General features: G+C 43.3%; 1 protein-coding gene across 1 annotated transcript in view; it reads right to left on the minus strand.

The window, feature by feature from the left end:
- Nucleotides 1-22605, minus strand: part of NPC1 (NPC intracellular cholesterol transporter 1) — an 847233-nt gene that overhangs the window by 71300 nt on the left and 753328 nt on the right. Inside the window, exons 22-24 of the mRNA XM_069620902.1 lie at nt 19946-20177; nt 12792-12905; nt 7979-8141 (exon numbers count right to left, since the gene is read on the minus strand). Of these exons, the coding sequence (XP_069477003.1) occupies nt 7979-8141; nt 12792-12905; nt 19946-20177 (509 nt within the window). The remainder of the gene's footprint in view (nt 1-7978; nt 8142-12791; nt 12906-19945; nt 20178-22605) is intronic.

Consider the following 22605-nt stretch of genomic DNA (forward strand, 5'->3'; position numbering starts at 1 on the left):
GCATTTATCCGTATGTGTGTCACAGGAAGGTTAATATGAGCTTGTAAAGTGCACAGATGTCAACAAGATGATTTCCAGGTTGCAGAGGTGTGTAGCAGAGATTTTGGTTGATTGTGTAAATAGTTGTAGCTTCAAACTGTGCCTCAAAGTGGCAGAATTAGTCGCAAGACAATTGGGTGAGGTCCCCATGGGCTGGCAGCCTGAACTGAGAAAGCCCAGCTCCCAAGATGCATGCGATGTCCTGGTATCGAATATGGCTACTAGGACAGTGGTTCTTTTAAGCATCCCAATTTGGCCACAGGGTGATTTCATGACTCTAAAATGGTGTTGTAGAGTAGATAGGTAGCAGCTGTATTTTAGATATGGCTTTAGCAGGAGTGGAGCCCACTTAACTGCATTATTGGCCCTATATACCAGTATGGTAGCCATTGGGGTACCGATGCCTTTTTAAAATAAAATCTTATTCCGTGCCATTTTGTTTTAGGCCATTCCTTGGTTTGAGGGAACCATGAGCCGGGTCTAAAATGGATGTTGTGAACACATGGGCTTGCTCCGAGGCCAGCCCTGCACCCTCTGCAGTGGTTTGGACTAGTCCGCTGCCCCATACAGCTCCATTACAGAAACTGCATTGGTTGACCTATGCATGAAACTGTTTTCAGATCCAATGCGTTTTGGGTGGGAAAAGGGGCGAGGGAGAGAATCTCATCCACCTCTGTTGCTGCAATGCAACAGTTTACGGCTGACTGGCTGCTCGGTTCTGCCCTTTGTGACATCCATAACTGCTCGGTCGGATTCCTCAGTATTCTGGGTGCCTTCCTCATCAATGCATCCGCCCCTGGCTGATTGGTCACCCTTTTGGCAAGGCAGATTATTCTTTTGGGTCACCGCTGGCCCGGGGAGCAAGTCCCAGGATACCGGGAACCTGCAACTTCGCCTACAAAAGAAGCTATGTACTCAATGAATAATTTCACTGTTCCTGAGACAAGTCCTTCGAATCTGGTGCTGTGAGTACTTGCTCCTAGGTCCTGGAGTGGTATGTTCTATAGGCACCCTTCAACACAGTTCGCCAATGACTTCCATTGGCCTGAATCATGGTTGGTTTTGTTCCTTGAGCCGGGTAGGTTTTAAAACTGTAATTGGAGCTCCTCGAGTAGATCTCCTCTGGGATAGTTTGGACCTTTGCACTGTTGGTGTAGATCACAGACTTGCCTGTTTTTTTCACATAACTGTGGCTCTGACTATGGACTTTGTCCCATTTTATTCCATGGGAAACATTTCTACAACTTTTGAACTCCACTAAACTGACTTTGGGAGGTACTCACCTGAGCACTGGCGTTTTTCCTTGGTCCCTTTGGGTGCCTTGTCATCCATACTAAAAACTAGAATTTTAGCTTATACTACCTATTCATTATGCAGTTGTAAATTGTTGCATTATCCTTCTAGGTATGGAAATGTGTTCGTGTATTTTTTGCAGTATGTTAAAGATCATTTAATTCTGGTGTCTTTAACCTAAACCCATTCAGCCCTTTCGTGCCCCTCTCGGCCTTGCTGTGAATTGCTAATCGCTTCTCGCTGTCTGGGTGTTGTAAATAGTGTAAGGTCTACCTGTGCATACCCTGTGTTTTCCATGTACTAGAAGTTGTAGGCTAGAGGGCCAGTTCTTCTACTGGCATTTGTGGGTCCTGATCAGGACTATGAATGTATTTCTAATGGATTGTGTTCTCCCACAGATTCCTCATCTTACAAATATTTGTATCCTGCTTTGCTTTCTCAGAAACCTTTTCGACAGCACAGCGCACTGTGCATCATTAGTGTCAACATCCCTTGACTAGTACCATTCCTGCGTCCGGACGAGACGATGATGGTATAAATAGCACCCACCGCACACAAGTTAACTCAGTCGCGTTTTTTCCACATGCACAGCATGCTCTCAGAATGGTTTGACTCGCCTCAGCAATTCCCTTTGACTAACGTAATATCTTTTTGTGATTAAATCACAATGTCCATCTATGCCAAAGAGGCTTCAAGCGATGTGCGACTGTGATTTGAAGATGTCGATCACTCCTCCGCACAGGATTTATTTCTCGTGCCACAGCACAAGATGAATGAAGATCATGAAGTTATCAAATGAGGCTCCTGTCAATAGATGACCAGTAAGACCTTGAAGGAGAGAAGGTCAAAGCTCAGCCTAGGTCAGTCGGTTTAAAAATGTCCCTCTTCTACACCTTTGAAAAAAAAAAAATCTACCGAAGGTAGGAATTCAGAGACAAGTCTCCAGAAAGGCCTAAAAACAGCTCTCCACACAATCGAAGCGACCGAGATCCATGGGCGATTCCCGTCATTCTTTTCGTTTGTCTTCACCAAAGAAGAATAAGAAAGGATGCCATTATTAGTCGACTTCGGATTCCGTGCCCGACAGACGTCAGGTACATTTTCCCAAAAAGACCACCTTGGCGGCCGAATGAGAAAGGTTCAGTGACAAAATGATGGAAGGTTTTTCGAAGGCGGCCCCGCCTGGTCCCTCAAAATAGCCAAAAAGGCTATTGATACCACTGTGTTCTCCAAGACCGGCAGTTTATCAAGTAAGGCTTCTACCTGCACACCCAAAAGCCAGAGTTGGAAGGCCTTAGAGATGTCTTCTCGACTGGTGTCGACAGTGTCAACTGCTGAGATCACATCTAAGCCAAAAGCTTCAATTACTTCCTCCTTGAAGGAGTCTAAGTCGAAGGGACCTTTGACGTCGACCTCAGTGCCCACTTATTAAACCCCAGTTAAAGATGGATTTCTTCAAATATTTTGGGTCCTTTTTCAAGGAGGATAACTATGTCATGGTTTAATACTCCTAATGTTCCAGGGGAATTGATTTCAGATCAATCTCATCCTGAAGACCTGGCTTCAGGTTTAAAGGATGCCAGTAGTTTGGATACCTCCCTTGAGGTTGAATTTGACACACCAGATGTGCACTCTAACCCAAATGCAGCCTATAGCACTGCCATAAACAAGGTGGTTGAATATTTGGGATGGAGTCGTCCTGTAAAGGACAGTACCCAAGATGATCTGAAAGACATCTTGGACAGAGGCCCTCCTAACGAGCCTGTGCTGTCTTACCATACAGCACTAAAGAACCCAATTATGAAAATGTGGCAAAAACCAGACACCACTCCGGCTGTTAATAAAGAGTTGGTGAAGTACAGACCTGGATGGGGGCAATGCACTCCTCAAAAGCCTCCCGCCATCCTCCCTTGTGCCCCTGAGAAGTGTCCTACGTGTGGTTGTACGCCTTATCAAGGTCTAACACAGATACAACCACATCACCCCGGTCCACATCGACCTTCACTGGCTCCCACGAATCACCTTCAAGTTTTGCTGCATCATCTGTAAGGCAGTCGTCCTCAAATCACCCAGCTGCCTTGCGGAGAAACTCAGCATCTGCGGCGGACAGTCCACCAACAGAAACCAGGACATGTGCAGACTTGAAATCCTCTGCTGCAAAAAGGAAGGACCAGAAACCAAGTCTTTTCTGCCTACGTCCCCAAGACTATGGAACCTCCTCCCCATCGGCATCAGACTCGCCCCTCCTCCCCCACCATGCTTCTAAAATTCAGAAAAGAACTCAAGATCCACCTCTTCAAGGAATCTCTCTGCCTCAACACCTAGGCCATCACATCGCCCCTCACGCCACCTGACTCGCTAGATGCCACCTGCCCTCTCCTCCCCGCCATCTCCTCTGGGCCCCTCTGTATCCCACCCGCGCTGTATATCTGTTCTGTTACCTCTGAAAAGCGATTCATTATGCATATGTATTGTTGTATACCTCTGTAAAGCGCTCTGTTGCTTCTCGAAGGCAGGTCTGTGCTCAATAAATGCCATAATAATAATAAAATACCTTCTTCTGTGGACACTGATTTTCTCACTAGACATCCAATACTAGAGAGCTTAGTTGTACAGGCGGCAACTTATCCAACCATCCCTCCGGATAGGGACTATAGGTGAGGTTACACCCCTGCAAAAAGGGTATTTTCTGCAGGAAAGCATGGCATTAGAAGCCATTAACGCATCTTGTGCACTGGACAAATACAGCTATACATTGTGGAATGTAATTGCCCGAGCTGCAGAAAACATTCCTGAAGTTGAGATGCAAGAAGGTTTTAATAACCTTAGTAATGATGGAAAAGAGGCCTCCCGCGAATCCCTTCAGTCAGGCCTAGAAGCGTCAGACTGCACCGGCAGATGCATAGGGTCCAGCACAATAATTGGGAGGTTTGCTTGGCTGTGCAAGTTTGGGTTTAAACCCAATGTTCAGTCAAGGCTCCTAAATATGCCCTTTGATGGATCCAATCTATTTGGCCCTTAGGCGGATGACAGTCTAGAGAAGCTATAGGCTTTAAAGGCTGCAGCAAAATCTTTGGGAGCAGCCATTTGTCAGCAGCAAAAACACCCACCTAAACAGACCTCGAGAAGGCGGTCCTTTCACGATAACCCCTCCTTTGTCAAAGGGGAAGAGGCCCGACAAGCCTGAAACAAGGGCAAAGAAGATTTACATGCGCCCCCAGAGGCTGTGGAGGAAAAACTGCTCAGGGGATTCTCTCTGTGTTGGAGAAAGGTGCTGCGGAGAAGGTAACTGTAGTGGAACAAAACCAGAGTTGGTACTACAGCTATTTCCTGGTTTCCAAGAAAGTCCTCCGACTGTGACGCATCCTGGACCAGAGGCTCTTGAAGAAGTTCCTCAGGAAGGACAAGTTCAAGATGGTCACTCTTTCCAGGACCTTCAGCTCTAGGACTGGATTGTGTCACTTGATCTTCAGGATGGCTACTTTCATGTGCCTATACATTCCAGACACAGGAAGTACTCAATCTCAGAGCCAAAACGCTCCCAATCCACGAAATTGTCTTTCTGATTCTACCTTCTGCGTTCCTCCTTCAGTCAAATCCAAAGGTTAGAGAAATCTCTTGTATCTTTAGCAATAGCGATCGAATTTCACATGTGTATCACACAAAATAAATTCAATGAATAAGAGGAATCCAATTCTCAAAATGGGCTTTGTTAAGTACATCTGCCATCTATATGTAACCAGTGTTACGCGAATCGTCTCTATATTTGGATTTTACTGAAGGAGGTACGCAGAAGGTAGATCAGAAGAATAAATCCGTGGATTGGGAGCGGTTTGGGTCCGAGATTGAGGACATTGTGGAAAACGTCATATATAGTTAATACCTTGGCAACATACATTTAAATCTGGAAAGTGGACCTTAAATCGGCCACACAGTTAGAGCTGCGAAAACCCTGATGGAAACCTGAAGGCAACGGGTCGAAACACATGTTGACTACCGATTAAAAACAATAGTGCATCAACAATTTATGCAAATTATTGTGGAAATTACTTGTGAACAAAAATGGATAAGATATGTATTAGTTTAGGGTGTAGCGCTTTGGAAACATAGCTCTTTATATGCGCATTAAGTAGTTTGAGGATTCCGCACTCGTTATATGGATGCATATTTAACTTAAAATTAAGTAAAGTGAGACTGAAAGAGTCCTGCTTTTTCTCATTTATACTTCTCTGCATCAGCTCAGCATGTAACAGTGTTAAAAATACTGTTTCTTTTTTCTAACCTCAAGTCATCCTCATCTTAAGAATCATCTCCAGTTTGGTCCCTCTGGCTCTTTTTCTGGGGTGACTTTGAAGTTTGAACTATGGCTCAGAGCTACCCTTCCACTAGTTTGCCATCCCATCTCTACTCACACACTTGGATAAGATGGCTGCCAACAAATCTGAAAGTATTGGACTCACTCTCCCACACAGTCATCTGTTGGATTATGTTCCTCTCCTCCACGTGGGGGCCAAACGCAATTTCCCCAGTATGTGCTGTCATCTATAGCAGTCTCAACTATTCCCTAAAGGGGACACCTGACTGCCACACCGAGTAACAAGAAAGAATTCCCATGGAAAACAAAGATGCCCACCGAGGTGCCTGCTACACATCCCTACTTCTTGGAACAAAGTGGCACTGTACCTCAAATTCTGTCTCCCCAGTCACTCCGCAATCCCAAAGCACCAATGCCAGCACCTCAAGTAACTTAGTTGTGGGTAAATGGTGCAGTGTGCCCTCCACTATTTCGACTACCAAGCAGATGGTCTTTCTCTGCCTAGGCACTCATTTGATACTGGAATAAGCAATCATAGTTTTTTGTGTGAGAAGCTCAGAAATGTACTTTTCCCAATGAAGCTATGAATAATCTTCATCCTGCTTTACTTGATGGTGTTTACTTTCACTAGTCTGACTAGGATTTAGTTTTATGCATGCCAAGCGCCAAGGTGCACCTTTGGGGGTTGACCTGTGGTATACAAAATAAAAACAAAACTACACTTCCTGAACTGTTTTCTTTGCAGTTAAAGAAAACGTGTTAATTTTACTTGATTGGCTCTTTCAAGCTGATAACTTAACTTTGGCTCCAGTTGCACTGCTAGGTAGTAAAACAATGTGCAAGACTGTTGCTTTCTAGCTCCTGCATTTGTGTTGAGGGGACTACAGAAATAGGTTTTGCTGCTAAATTAGCACACTTTGGGAGACATGATGTACAAGTGGTGAATCGCTTCATCACAGGCTTCTGTTCGACTTGCAAATGCTGGCACACCCATGATGAGCAAAATAAGTAGCCTTTTGGGGATTTTTATATGTTACTTAGGTTTGGTTTGCCTAATTTACATATTGTACCAACTAAAAGGTTGACATTTATTGTTCACAAAAAAACTCCTGCAATCCTTTGCGGTCATTACACAGAAAGACAAGCACATTTGACAACACTGTCCTGGCTTTCTAAATATAAGCAATCAGTCATCCCCTTACATTATTACTTTTGGAAAAAATTGATGTTGCTGTACCACTAGCTTTCTTTACATTTGAACACTGAGATCTTGGACATTTTGTGCAACACCAAGTGTGCAATCAGGATTGATAACTAAAGAAAATGTAAATAGTCACCACTTGAGCATTTTCTGTAAACTTTCAAGACTCTGTGGGAGGATAACTGCTTCCCAGAGCCCTCATGGGTGTTGACATCTAAACTAAAGTCGGTTTTGATGAAAGAAAAAACGAAATGACAATCCAAAAGGAACCCCTTCTTTTGCCCACTTGGCCATTTGTCTACCTTGCCATCATTCCCCTTAACCTGTATCGGACAGTCCAAATGCCTCAACGCCTCCATCCTCTCTCAGGGTTACCGTTCCACTACTTATTTTGTTACACATCTACCCATGCTCGAAATTGGTGTTTTCAACAAGCTAATGGGCCACAGCACTTTGTTACCCTTCTATGTATGCAGTCCTGGAATCCTGCAGAGCCACGGGGCTTTTAGGAGATGCATCAGAGTGTGTCCTAAATTGAACTTCTGCGAAACAGTGCCATCTTTGTCCCAGCTCCTGGACACTTCCACTCTTAATGGTGGGAATTTCTCATGCTTTGGCATTTGTGACACTTTTTTCAAGTAACAGTATGGTGGCTGTTTCTGGGTTTTGGCATTTTGTAATCTCTGACAATGCATGTTTGGACAGATTTGATTAGTTTATCTTCAGCCCACCTTTGGTATTCATGGTCAGTAGTATCATTTGTCAATTGGCAGGGACATTTGGAGATACTCATCAATTAGGGGCAAACGCTAGTTGAAAAGACCGGTCACCAAACCTGTAAAATGACTCAAGTCTCTGTATGGCACCAATGAAGAGCTCAAGGTGTTCCAAATGCTGTCCCTTCAACGTAAACAAGATTACGTTGAAACATATTTTACTGAAAACACTTTGCAAACAAAATCAATCAAAAATAAAGCTTTTAAATGAACACATTAAATCATAGTACAAATACACTCCCACATGTTCGCCAACAAACAATAACCATAGCCAGCTTTGTTCCTGTTAAATGTTTATGCAAGTATATAGTTGTGATGCAACCTATTCCAGTACATTCTAGCTTTAATGCTTACCTATATAACTCAGCAAGACTGGGAGGAATATTAAGCCATGAGCAGCACCAAGTAGCACAATAGCTAGATACATTCTGAAGTAGAAGACCTGGAAAATCTGAGATTTGGAGAAGGCCAACACCACAATGCCTCCAAACTTTGTCAGAGTAATGCCACTGAAAACCTGGTTAAAAAAAAGGAGACGATTGCATACAAATCAGTGAATACACAAAAACACTTGCAACATTTTAAATTCAATTTCATCAGAGAGCAAATCTGCGCTTGTCAAGGACAACATGTGGCTGTAGAAGCCAACATTCATGGGAACACCATAGAACAATATAGGACAAGCTTTGCATCATATTGACAACTACACTCGCAGTCCAATCCTCTTTCCCCATAAAGTGCTGGGCTGTTTTACCCAGAATGGGATGGGATCTACACATTAGACTCAAATCAAATCACAGCAGGTTAGGCACAGGTACACCTGTGCCACTCCCCTAATGTTGTGATCCCATTGCCAGTACTCTTCTGCATATTTTAAAGAATGTATAGGAAACCTCAGAGGGGACACAGGGAGGACTGTACAGCTGAAAGGGATTAGTAGTACTGTACTTTTGAATGCCATACTGCTCAGAGACTGAAAACCAGACACGATTTCAGGAGAGGACATTTAATTAAATAGTTAACAAATCCAAAGAGACTCCTGCGAATGGACCAAAGATGCCATCAGATCTTGACTATGAATCAAGGAAATAACGCTTGCATAAAGCATGGGGAGAAGACCATGTGACAGATCTACAACTATCTTCCAAGGGCACAAAGCTTTGAAGAACCAGACTTTGCTTGAATGTGTGTATGGATTCCATTTGGTGGTTGCAATATGTGAATGTAACAAGATCTACAAAACCATCCCGCAAGATATACTGGCCATTGACTCAAGATTCACATATGGCCACTAATAACTAAGCAATGTAGAACCCTTTTGATCATTAAAGAGGGTTCTGTAAAAATACAGGAAGGCCAATTTCAGTTGATGTGAAAATCTGAGAGTACCTTGAGCAAACATGTTTGTTCTGAGAACCACTTTATTTATGGAAGACTGAAAGCTTCCTCTGCAGAGACAGCTGGAAGCTCGGAATGCAGCCTTCCAGGGGACTATTTTGATGCCAAGAGAAGCCATTGGTTTGAGAGGTTTGTGGCACAGATGGTCAAAACATTATAATGCCACAAAGGGTCCGAGGTGGTTTAGCTGGAGGAAACCAATGCAGGAATCCATGAAAATATCTGAACTGAATTCTGAAGAGAAAAACACATTGTACTAGTACTGTATCTATGCTCAAACAGGTACCAATGACAGACAAATAGGTTAGCAGGATTCCTCTCCAATGTTGAAGTGGACTAAGTGGGCAAGATAGGAGACAGCCTACTTATCCTGATAAAGTAAAGTTTTTAAATGTAAAAGTAGCCATAGATAAGGTCATCAGCACCAAATGGCTAAGAAAAGGAGAAGAATTGTTCCTCCTTGTTGAGGCAGTAGACTTGCCTGATGCATATATGCCAAGTGAAGTGAATAGCTACAGGAAGTCACAAAAAGCCAAAAGGAGTGACCGAGTCTTGCCTTCTGTATTACTTTGGAGATGAGAGGAAGAAGAAATGCAAAAAGGAATGTTACTGTCCAAGCAGAGAAGCAGTGCAACCCATAGATCGAAACACCCCCGGTAGGCGAAGGATTTCCTAGTCTCCTGGGATGCAAACAGGTTCACCAGTGGATTACTGCATCTCTGGAAAGAAAAAAAAGGCCCAAGGGTGGTTCTCTGACTAAGGAGCAGCATAGGAGAAGAAACACAAGGAATCAGCTGAAAAGTTGCATTTGCCCAGGAGATTGGCCGCTACATGCTAGCGAATAGCCCAGTAGCACGATTGTAGAGCTAAGTGGCAAAATTGCCTGGAGCTCTTCACCCACACCCTCGGTCTGTGGGCTAAAACACTGCAGTGGTGTCATCCTCACAGATCTGGCCACTCTAATATTTTAGGTGGAAAGGGAAGCCTATAGGTCCAGAAAAGCAGACTTAAGTCTAAGACGTTGATGATAGTTCTTCTCTTCTGAGCTCCACAGAGCATGACCTTTCAGACTTCCCAGAGAAGTACCACATTGAAGCATTAAGAAGATTTTGAAAATTGAGCCCTCAGAGGATTACTGAACTAACCATTACTGAAAATGTGGTTCAATACTTGTTGCCACCATAGTAGGGCTCACTGGATCATGAAGACGCAAACCATCGTTTCCTGATCCCAAAACGATATTAATTGTAATTGGATGTGCCACACATTAAGTATAGAGAACCACAAGTACTGCAGAAAACATGGAGTAAAGGACTTGTGGAGGAACGCTAAATGAGCCGCTGTGGCCATGTGTTTGCAGATATTCGATAGCCCGAGCTGGCTCCAGAGGACACACAGGTACTAAAGAAGGACTTTCTCACAACCACTAACTAGTCCCAGCTAGGATACCACATCCAGGACCCTCTGTAGGTTGTTAGGGACATCTTGTGGGGACTGGGCATGAAGAACACAGTAGCAAATCTAGGTATATATTAAAAGCAATTCACACCACTGACATGGGTGGAAAAACAAATGGAACTCCGCCGAGCCTGAAGTTAAGAACCAAATCTTGGAAGTGTCTGCCCTTCATCCCAAAATGACTAACTGCTGATGGGGAGGCCAAATGGGGATGAGTAGGCATCTCAAACCCCTATTGTGCACAGCCAGTCCTCCGGTTGGTTTTAGGCTGGTGAGACCAGCTTGAACCACTCTTTGGGTTAAAGTTGATTGTTCTCAGATGAGCATTATTGTCCTTCCCGGCAGTGAAAAACATGGTGCTGAAACACGTGCAACTCTCTGATGGAGGGTCTGGTTCAATGCAATTCGTGGTGTTAGCAGCTTGTTTAACCAATGCCATATCTGTGAGTTCACTTATGGAGAAAAGGAGGATGGCTAAGGAAGAAAGAGGGATGTGGTATTATGACCCACTGAGTCAAAGCGCCCTCTGTAATGAGTTTGCATGTATTCAGGAAGTTGGAGATCCTCCTCCTACACTGGTGAAAGCCATGTAACCCCACATGAGTTAGACCTTTGGTTTCAGGTCTGTGTTAAAAGCTGAATAAAAGAAGCCTTTGGTAGTCTTCTGGAGTTACCCCTTGAGAAGAAGTGGGCTTCTCCTCACAGTGCATCCCTTGGTTCTGTACACCTTGCACGATTGAACAGCACTGATCTTAGTGGACTTTGTACCAAGCCACCCAAGGAGCCCTCAAGAGAGGTTTTGGGCATAAGTTCAGACAGTTTATCCCCCGAAGAACCTGAGCCTTGCGGCTGGAATTAGTCCACCACAGAGTAAGCGGTGGGATTAGGCCGTCTTTGCAGCACCTCTAGAAGAACAATAGACATAGGGCACCCAAGTACATGCGCTAGTACTAGTTCCCCGAGGAAAACTCTAGATTATACCATGTATGTTACAATGAGTGAAGTACTAAAGGACTACTGAAATCCTTTACTACAAGGTGATCCAGTAGGAGCAGATCACCGGGCCAGGTCGACTGCGAAAACAAGAAAGATAACACATTTTGTGCAAAGGAGTTCCAAAGCGCAGTTGGGCTGGGCACTCGAAAGCCTCTTCCTACCGTCTCAGCCACAAGTAAACAAAGTAAGCGAGAATAGTATTAGATACACAAGGGTCAAGAGCACCTGGTCTGAGGCATATGGAGTCTGTTCTGTGCCAGAGAATGGCTGCTCAGGCGAAAGCCCCGTTTTCAATCTCTGCCACAGGGCATGGGATGAAATCAAAAACCAATTTGCAGGGCAAGAAAAGATCCTACCGAGCTAGGCTGCATGAAAGTCAAAAGGGAGCTCACGCACTGTCCAATGAGTAGAGGAGAGGAGGATCCACTGTAAGCACTGGAGGTAAACGGGTGGGAAGGGAGTCTTACATCCTAGCAGTTGTGCTTTGAAGATTCTGCCTTGCAGAGTACCCTAACATCACAATCTTAGGGAGGAAGGGGAACACAACCCAGAAGCGCTTATGTTTTTGGTGTACATCAGGGCATTTACACAAAAACAAAACACATTCAGCTCCAGTATAGACATTCTGATCAGCTATTGCTGATGCAACAGTCTATGATAGTGTCCCAGGCTGGCCCATTTCAGAGATAACAATGTAAGCGGCTTAGGGCGGGCTATTTTTGGCGCTTAACAGATGCGCCATAAGTAACTTCAGCTTTTCAGAGCTCTAAAAGGTGTTCAACTATACTGATGTTATTGTGTGATCATCTGGTTTCTCTTTAGACAAGTTTATACTAATCTGGCAGGTTTGTAAAGTAATATTTTAAAACAGGTGTCAGTTTTATTAACACAATGCCTCTTTTTTTATTTGACCATAATAACGAACTAGAAATCTAAATACAGTGCATGTGACAACCATGGCAGAATTCTTTATGGCACCTGAACACATCCCAGAGCCACATTATGCCACACCACGCCAGGGGTCTAGTGGTTCTGTGCCAGGGTTTGCTTTCATGCTCCCGACCCTCTCAGACTCCAGAGTGCAATTACGATGTACATATGCAACCCATAGCCAAGCGTTTTTGTCAAAACATTTTCAAAGCACGTATTCATTGCCTCACTAAACCTTTGTGAAATCTGTCTACGGATAGATGGCATATTCCTATGTCAGCGGTACTATGGAAGAGCCTGCAGTGTGTGGATAATCCGACAAAATGGCACCCTTCAACAAAAAGCAACTACAAACAATACAAAACGACTTCTGAATAACACTTACCGAACTACCCATGTGTGCCAGTGCATCTTCTGCGCGTTCTACTCGGCTGCCCTTCGTGCTGACAGTGAAGGCTCGCGTCACATGACTGCAGAATTCCACTGAGATACCACAGCTCTGACAGGAAAAATGAGAATAATAAGGACTTTGGGAGGGGGGGGGGAAATGTAATTCATGCCAGCAACATCAGACCAAGCTTGGAAGCTCACACGCAGTGCTTCCAGAGCCATCGCATTTACTCATCTAAAGTTAAATTCCAAGGTTTGAAATAAGTTCTAGTCAGGAACAGATAATCAACAAAAGTCCATTTAGTGAAATTATGCCCCAATAAAAAAAAAGTATTTACTTTGAAAGGTTTTATGTGCAACTTTGAACTAACATATTGCACATACGTTGTTAAACCACCAGTCTGACATGTCCAAGGGTTAAACCAAATGTGTGGTAAATGCTTCAAAAAAATTCTAACCTTCCAGAGAACAAAGTATACATTTTTTTGAAAGCCCAAAATCAGTTTGACTCCTACACATTCAAAACTGGTTTAGCCACAGTTTAACCTATTTTGCAAAATACTGTGCCTGCTGAAAATATGTAATCTCGAGTAACCTAATCATGAATTTAAAACCCGAGTGGTTGCTAATCGAGGTGGCTTGCTGGGATTGCGACAGGTCCGAAATGAAGCATTTGCATAGTAATCCAAACGACCTCAACTAAACAAGTCACTCGGCGTACTTCTGTTCTCCTCGATCACCAGAACTTCCCTGCCAGAGAAGTGAAAAGCAAAAGGAAGCCTGGCTTATGCATGCACCCCTTACCCATATGCTATCTTCGGTCTGCTCCATGTAACTATACAGGAAGCACACAGATTAGAACAAGGGAATGCTGGCCTATCACTTAACGGAAGGGAGTGATGGACTAGAATGAATATGGCCAGTAATGCCACGCACGCTACCTTAGCCAAAGTGGATTATGCAGCCCCTCTTGAAGAGGCAGCACCAGCAGAGAGTTAACATTCATTAATGCCGGAGAGTGCCGCCCAAGTGGCAATAAATGCTCGGCAAGACTCCATTACAGGGTCAGCAGTACTTTTGATCAAGCCTGCCAAGAGCACAAGAGGGACCTCTACAAGCCAAAACTCGAGAATGCATCACGTGCCAAACAAAGTCAGAAGGAAAATCTTTTGATCGATACAGAATTCTAACAGGTCTTTAGAGATAATAGGATGGCGAGTCAGAAGACCACATTTACCTTTTTGGACACACACATGCACTATATTATTTGTTTAAGGTCACACTGTACAAAAGGAACCATGAAGTGCAACCCTCTTTGCAGGTGCTTTACAATTGTAGTGGAATATAGATGATGCATCAACCTGTTGGTGAGGAGGTAGTGGGAACATGAACAGAAAACAGGATATACTAAGGATATTTACAATATGTTATGTTAAAGGTTATTTTTCTGCGCACTGTTGAGGCTCTGGTGGATCTGTAAAGCAAGTGGGGAGGGGGGTGAGATAAGTTAGTAGGACCGAGCAGGAGAAAAGAGCAAGAGAGCTGTGATGTGCTGTTAGTAGCTTCAGTTCGGTTTACACCATTCGCTGAGCGTAGGTGTGCTTTTCAGTTGGCAGCCGCTATGTCCTGTTGTGCCAAGCTACGTGTGGTTTCTTTCGTTGTTGTGGTGTAGTGAAGTGCGTGCGCTTTGTTGTACTGTAGAGGTTTGGTTGTATTTGGTTCAGAGTTTGAGAGGCGTATGCTGAAGGATGAGTTTTTTAGTAGGGTTGGTTAGTGGCAGTCCCTCATCCTACCTTCTCAGTTTTCACTACCAGCGGCACATATCCCTCATCCTGTCGTATTTTCTGGTGTGCTACAATTAACCCTTTATGAAATATGTAATGTACAATCATAAAGCGTTGGGAATAGGGAAGATGGAATATGAGAGAGGAAAGATGAAGGGAAACATGGCTCAGTATTGGGCACCTTCAAGGGTGAGGAGGTGGCGTGTAAAGGTAGATTTGCATCCTAAAACGGTTGCGATGATCACACTTCACAGGTAATCCCTGAAGTTTACTCACGTGGTAAATAGAATAAACACATAACAAGAAGGCGCTCCTGCATGTTAGCTCCTTTCTTTTGTAGAACTTTTTATTGATTTTCCATATTCAAACAGAAAAGAAAGTTATGCCAATGAATTTACCAAAAACGAAACAAGGAATCAAAATCAGAACCCCACTTCCACCCTCATATTAAATATTCCTGTATCAGGTATCCTCAACAGCTAATGCTTGCCAAAGGTTCGGTACACTTCAATGATCCGCGCGGCCTGATGGACTGCTTTATAGTATTACTTCAGAATACGTGAATAGGTTTAAGATCCGTAGTGTCTGCAGACAGGAGATGTGTCTCTATAGTCAGTAGTCAGCAATTTCACAATTTTTCAGCTTTTCAAAACTGTTTCATGATCAGCAGTGATCACGAACGTCATGTGTTCTAATGCCATGATATTCTATAGGGTGTGGATCCAATGCAAACATGTGAAGGGAGATCATTTTTTTCCAGAATGATGTCAATTGTGTGTTTTCACTGTTTTTGGAGTCTGACAAACTCCATAGGCATCTGCTTTTTGTATAGTGACACACAGCACCTTCAGTGCAGTGTCACAGAGAGATCTATTGAATTTCTGAGAAATCGTTTGAATTTCTCAAGCTTTAAATACATTTTCTTGAGTGAACTACAGTTCCCAAGAATAGTAAAGTGAAATTGACTTTACTTACCTTTTCTCTTTGTAGGTCCAGAACACACCATCTTATGTGGAGTGCTGGGGGGTTACTTAGTAGCCACTTATTCTACTTTGTCATGTAGCATTTGTTGTTACCCTCAGTACTTTAAATGGCTGGTGGCAGTGGTTGATTTCTTCCTACCATTGTGCTTTTCCAACGCAGGCTGAACCCTCAGCTGCAGTACAGCACCCACGTGTGACCATTTTGTCAAAATGCTTGTCTTTCTTTTTTCACCATTTTCTGTTTGTGATGTCTTTCTTGGCTTTTACTCTGTGCGTTGAGACAGGTTTGAGCCCTTTGTTTGTCTTGCCTTAGATGGGCTTCAGCTCTGAAGCCCGCCCTTGGCTCCAATTTGTCTGGAAGGACAGGATGTGAGGGAGGGTCCCGAAACTCCCCTGTCCTTTGTCCATAGGTATGCCTGATCGGAAACAGTCCTGATTGGCTGGCTGGCTGTCTTGAAAGGACAGCCACCCTGCTGTGTGATTGACAGCCTAGGCTGTGCATGAATGGGAAATCTTGCTTAAAAAGGTGAGGTTCTTGGGACTACAGGCAGAGTCGACCACTGGAAGAAACATCTGAAGAAGAAACCATGAAGAGAAGCCTGCTTCAACCTCCTGGATCTTCAATTGCCCGGTGAAGCCCTTCTGCTGTGCGGACCTCCTTTTTCACCTCGACAGAGAAGCTCCGAAGGAACTTCTCCCCTTGGATTAGTGGGACCAACTAACCCCGAGACAAACTCCCCTCTGATGCAATCCCCGACTTTCTGTGCCTCTCCGTTGCTGCAGAAGCCCAATGCCAGGGGTCGGGTTTCCATAGTCGAGTGCAACGTCTGCTGCGGAACAAATCTGGCCAAAAGGTCCAGGAGCCTCCCAAGGACCCTCCAGAAGCAGGAAATCCCGATCCAGAGTCCCCTCACCAAAGCGAAGTGCCGCTGAAACGAAGAAAACCCAAAGGTGCCGACGACCTTCCAGATATCCAATAATAGTGGTGTTTCAAGATGTGTGTATGGAATTTAGTTCTAGAGTAAATTAACCCTATTACTGGATACTTAGCTTACTTGTGAAGCACTATATTTCTTAAATGATAACTGATACAGTACAGTAATGACTCCAACTAGGAAGGGAGCATACAATATTTGGCATGTGGTTGGAGCCCCCCATTTTGTTTTCTATGTTGCTTTAGCTCTACTTCCTTCCACATAACTAGGGCTATCCCTTCTATTACCGATTATCAAGTTGTAGCTTAGCTGCACTAGGGATCGATAAATTATAGTCTGGGATTAGATTCCCACTAAAACCTCTACTCCGAATATAGAGATTCGACCAGTGGTTTGGTACTCTGTGGGAATTGTTTACCCACTTAAAAGCTGGGTACTTGAATTACCCCCAGCTTTATAATTAACCTAAACTTTTCAAACTAGCCTGCATTATTTGTTTGGCTTCTTTTCTTCCCTGAAGACAAGGTTGACAATTAGATTCCAACTTTGATCAACATAAGGTTACTTGCATGTATGATTACTGTGGAAACTATGCAGGTTACTACACTGAAATGTGTGAACACTGTTGTTTTGTCTTAAGGGTTTTTTTGTTTTTGTGTTCATATAACTGTGAATATGATGTAATATTTCACAAACAGTACTAACACACCTTTTGATTTATACGCTATGATGTGGATTAGTATTGTGCCAAGACATATTGATATTGTGTCCATTTGTTGAAACATGAATACAACTGGTGTAAATCCAGCCAGAGGACTGGACCTGCTAAAAAAAAAACAGTTTTTTCTGAGCACAAATAAGTGGTGTTTCAAGATGTGTGTATGGAATTTAGTTCCAGAGTAAATTAACCCTATTATTGGATACTTAGCTTACTTGTGAAGCACTATATTTTTTAAATGATAACTGATGCAGTACAGTAATGACTCCAACTAGGAAGGGAGCATACAATATTTGGCATGTGGTTGGAGCCCCACATTTTGTTTTCTATCCCTCAAAGAAGTGTCATTCCACGACACCTTCAAAACTGGCTCGTATGACATTTTCAAAAAACCAACCCAAGATCCAGACGACCTGGCCAACTACTGGCCCATTACAAACCTCCCGTTTATTTACAAAATCTTGGAAATATTTGCTGCTACACAATTACTCACCAGAATTGAATCACTCCACCTCCTACATGACTACCAGTCAGGGTTCGGCACCAAGTATAGCATTGAGACAGCCACCATCCAGGTGGTGGCCGGTACCATCCCAATCATGGATACGACTGATTGATGCCGCCTCCTTGACCTCTCGTCTGCATTCGACACAGTCGACCACCACATCCTTCTCTCCCTCCTTGACGACAGGATGGGATTCTCTGGCACTGTTCTGAACTGGCTTACCTCCTACTCATCGGGCAGACACCAGGCTATCCAGAAAGACTTCTCACCTAACACCAAATCAATAACCAAATGGAAGTGCAAACCTAACCGCATGGCCCATTCTTGGACTAAATCGAGCCCTTTCTCTGCTGCTTGCACATTCCATTGTACTTGCTTGCCTTTACCAAGTTCAATAACACACACTACCTCGATTGACTGTCACTATGCTGCTGATGCCTTTACCAGCTGAAGACAACCGTGTGTCTGCACCTACACCACTGACAAAGATTGCTCCCCACTCTTCTCACTCTGGACTATCTCCTTGCCCTCACTACTGCTCTTAACTCTGAAAAATCCTCTTACTACACTCACCCTACACCAATCCTCAGCACAAACATGAACAAACATTCTTTCCCTGAAAACCATTCCCTATTTTCTCGACTGATAACTTTGCCTCCCACATACTCCCTTCTTCCCTCTTCCTGTTACACTCCACTATATCACTTCTACCCTACTTCACTCTTACCCATCCTCTGCTGCCAACAATGCCTTTACATTAAACAATTAAAGTGTTTGTGTTTCTCTACACAGGCATCGGCCCTGCCTGCTATAAACTAACCATGTGCATTCCTCTTATTAGGGAGCCCACTACTGACTTACAATCCCATTTTCTTCAGCCCGATTCTCTCCTGCCACATCACTCCAAAGTCCTTGAGGGAGTTCTCCTTAACTGCATTGTCAACAACCTTGAGGATCACTCACTCTGTTGTCCCCTCGAATAAGGTTTCTGGAGCGCAAACATCACCAAAACTGCTCTAACCCACCTCTCCAACCTTCTAACCACTGCTCACCATGCTCACCTCCATCCCCATCCCAATAGATTCCCTCTGCAGCCCTCCAGCCCTCTTCTCATGCAATAATAACACTTCATCCCCACACCTCGCCCAGTGGAAATCCAAGTATCACTCATCTTCACGCTCCACACTACTCCCTCTGCAAACTCATCTCATTCTTTGGCTTTCACAACCACTTCTAAGTAGAGGACACCCCGAACTTTATCCCTTTCCAACTCTGAATGCATCACCAGTTCCCTCGCAGCCATCTATTACTGCGTTTTTTATGCTGCCTGATGCTAAACTTTTTTAAAGTAATTTTTCTCTCTGGCTCAAATGGCATCCACATTATCCGATGTTCTTCATTTCCAATCGTCAAAGACTCCAGCAGTCCATTACGGCAATTATAAAGGCGTACAGTAAAGTAAATAATGTGGGAGCGGAGGCTATGGGGGTCTCCCCCTGCAAAGGGGGTAAGAAAGTAAAAACAAATTAAAAATCGACATTTTCCGCTGTCGCAGTAAAATCGGCACAGTAATAACAGATCCATCCAGTCCCGACTATCATCATGTCCCATACTCCACATATTATTGAGAGGCAGGAGTATTTTTATTGCTACTTCTGGAAGTTGGGATTAAAAGGGAATTTTAGTGGGTAAAAAAAGTATTTCAGTATTTCAGATGGAGTAATTTTGATCAAACACATTTGCCACTTTAAAAGATACTTGTTGCAATCCATACTTTCTTTGAACTTATAATTTCTGCACATGTATTTTATCTTTAATGAACACATTCACAGATCTCCCCTTCATGGCAAGTTTCATGGATGCCCTGGACTGAAGCCATCAACAGAGCAGTGCCGGAGTCAATAAGCGGCAGACACCGGACTACTCTTACTGCTTTTTTAAAAACATTTTCTGAAATGGAAAGCCATGCAGTTCATCTGGAGCCCCGTGTTGGCCAATGGAACAAGAACTATAAACCACAACATGCAAAATAGCATTAGCATAAAAGACAGGACTGAGAAAATAGGACCCTCATGACGTGGCACTGACGCTACGTAGGAATTAAATTAAATCTCAAATCTACGCACAAATAAACTTGCATCATTTAGGGGTCTGCTGGCCTATAGTTAAACCTGGATTTTCAAAAACAGCAACAAAATAAATAAGAAATAAACCTTGCACTCACCATGACAAGATTGACCAGTGAAACGGCATTCAAGCTGATCCCCCAGAGCCACATCACGCCAAACATGTTGACTTGTATCATAAAAATTGTAAGGCACATCAGCACAGCTGCATGGAGTTCAAAGCCAAGGAGAATAGTAGTCACCAGGAAGATGGCAAACAAGGACACCCATATGTTGAAGACTGTGTCATGCACAATTGTCATGTACTGTTCATAAAAAACGTAGAATACACTGTGTGGAAAACAGGGGGGGCAAGGGTCAGTGTTTAGGCCATCATCAAGGCGGTTTATTTCGAGTTAAATAACTTATAAAACAGGCGCTATAAAATTCTTCAAACCTCGTAAATATTTAGGACAACTCACAGATACATGACAAAATAATTACTATAAAATGACAGTACCAGATCACAAAACATTTGTGGCAAGATTCATAAACGAAGATTGCCGTTATAGAGATATTGCCAGTATATATTTAGCAGATTACGGAAAAAAATGTAGTTAATCACTTACATCCAAATCATTTTACATTAAAACATGCAATCACAAACTTTGCACACAGACAAATAATTACTGTATTTTACCATTTCCTACTGTGAAAATTCAGGTATTTAGGCCCCTGTACATTTTGGACAGAGTTTAATCCTAGAGAGATTAGGATTTTAAAATATGCAAGCCACACATACCAATACTCTAATTTAGGACTAGAGGATATGTGAAAGTAGCAGCTCTAACTTACCATCCCCAAGTCAAGTTTTCCAAACACACGGGACATAATGGTATAGTCAGAATGTCTGTAATGCAGCAGTGTAATGAAGTGTCCCTAACTGATCTAATGCCATAGGTTTTAAAAACAGGGATCATTGTGAGCACTGCAAAGTTTTTACTGTGCAGCCGAAAATGTCCAATTATATTTTTCGATTTTTGGCACTTTTAATGCAGGGGAGACCCCCGGTCCCCACACCCCCCATGCCGAATGCATACCCCCTACCCCACTTACCATCTATATTTTCCACAAATAGTGCTATAAAACAGAATAAAAAAAAACCCACATTTTTCGGCCTCGCAGTAATGATATTTGACTTTTTTGTATGATACTGGATTACAGTTCATGCATCTCGTTCCTTAGGGTGTGCGCCCTGGAAAACATTTACACTACTGAGCGTCTATGAAGTATATACTCACTTGTAGCAGCAAGTAACACCAAATAGGATAATTTTGAAAAGATGACACGACTAAACATTACTGCTTTTGACACTGAACAGAACATTGTTGGCCTGTCAACTAAGTCCAACAGTGCCCACTACATTCTTTCTAAACTTGAACCAATATGCACACCAGCCTACCTTCCCCAATAATATCATCCTTTGGAAATACTTGAAGATTACATTTAATTTATTCATTTGAGATAATTGGGGCTAGATAAAAATCCCTAAAATGGAACGTACATGTAGACAACGTGGGGATTTCATACTGGAAACCACTAAACATCTTCTTGTTGACTGAACGTCTGGCACTGATACTTAGGAACACACTATGGCCTATGGTAATTCTGACACAAATCGTCTGACTAGAAGGAATATTTGGAACACTACATGGCCGGTGACGATACCAATCAGATATGACAATGCATTACTTACCGTAAAAGCATTTCTGATGGTTGTATCTGCTTAGATTCACATGCTGTGCATAGTCCGACATCCAGTGGTCACTGCGGAGTATTGCATTTTGTTTTTCGTAGTCGAAAAGGGGACGTCAACAAGGCGTGTCTGTAACACTATCCCTATAGTGACGTGCAGTGTACCCACAATCCCTCACGCGTCGAGGTCCCTCTGTTTGTATTTTTTCTGCCCTGAGGGAGCCTATTAGACGTGAGGGAGTACAGAAAAGAGAGATATAGAAGAAAGTCTGTTCCTTCCATCCGAGCGGGGAGGAAGGGCGGGCGCATGTGAATCTAAGCAGATACCGTAAAAGCATTTCTGATGGTTGGAAGTAATGCATTGTCTTCTGATGTTTGTTAATCTGCTTAGAATCACATGCTGTGCATAGACTAGCGAGCAGTACGCGGAGTTTGAGGTGGGTTGTGAGAAGGAACAGTAGAAAAAAGATGTCTTAATACTGCTTGTCCCACCTGGGAATCTTCTCTAGAGTGGGCATCTAGACAGTAGTGTTTTGTAAAGGTGTGAACAGAACTCCAGGTTGCCGCTTTGCAAATGGACTCAAGAGGGACATTTGCAATGAAAGCTATGGAAGCCCCGGTGCCTCGAGTGGCGTGTGCTCTTGGCTTGAAGGGTAGTTCTCTCTTAGCAAGAGTGTAACAGAGAGTGATGCATTGTACAATCCATCTAGAAATAGTGGATTTTGAAACTGCATCTCCTTCTCTTCCTGCTGCCACCGAGACAAAGAACTGATTAGTCTTTCTCAATGGTCTAGTTCTTTCCATATAAAACATCACGGCTCTGCGAACATCCAGTGTATGCAGGCTCTTCTCACCTAAGTTTGAAGGATTTTGAAAGAACGTTGGTAGTTCTAGATTGGTTGACATGGAATTTAGAGATAAATTTTGGCGCAAACCTAGGGTGTGTGCGTAGAACCACCTTATCCTTGTGAACTGTTACAAAGGGGTCTAGTACAGAGAGCACTTCTAGTTCACTTACTCTCCT

The sequence above is a fragment of the Ambystoma mexicanum genome, chromosome 5q (genome assembly GCF_040938575.1).
Source record: "Ambystoma mexicanum isolate Mex_15411 chromosome 5q, UKY_AmexF1_1, whole genome shotgun sequence".
NCBI classification, from domain to species: Eukaryota; Metazoa; Chordata; class Amphibia; order Caudata; family Ambystomatidae; genus Ambystoma; species Ambystoma mexicanum.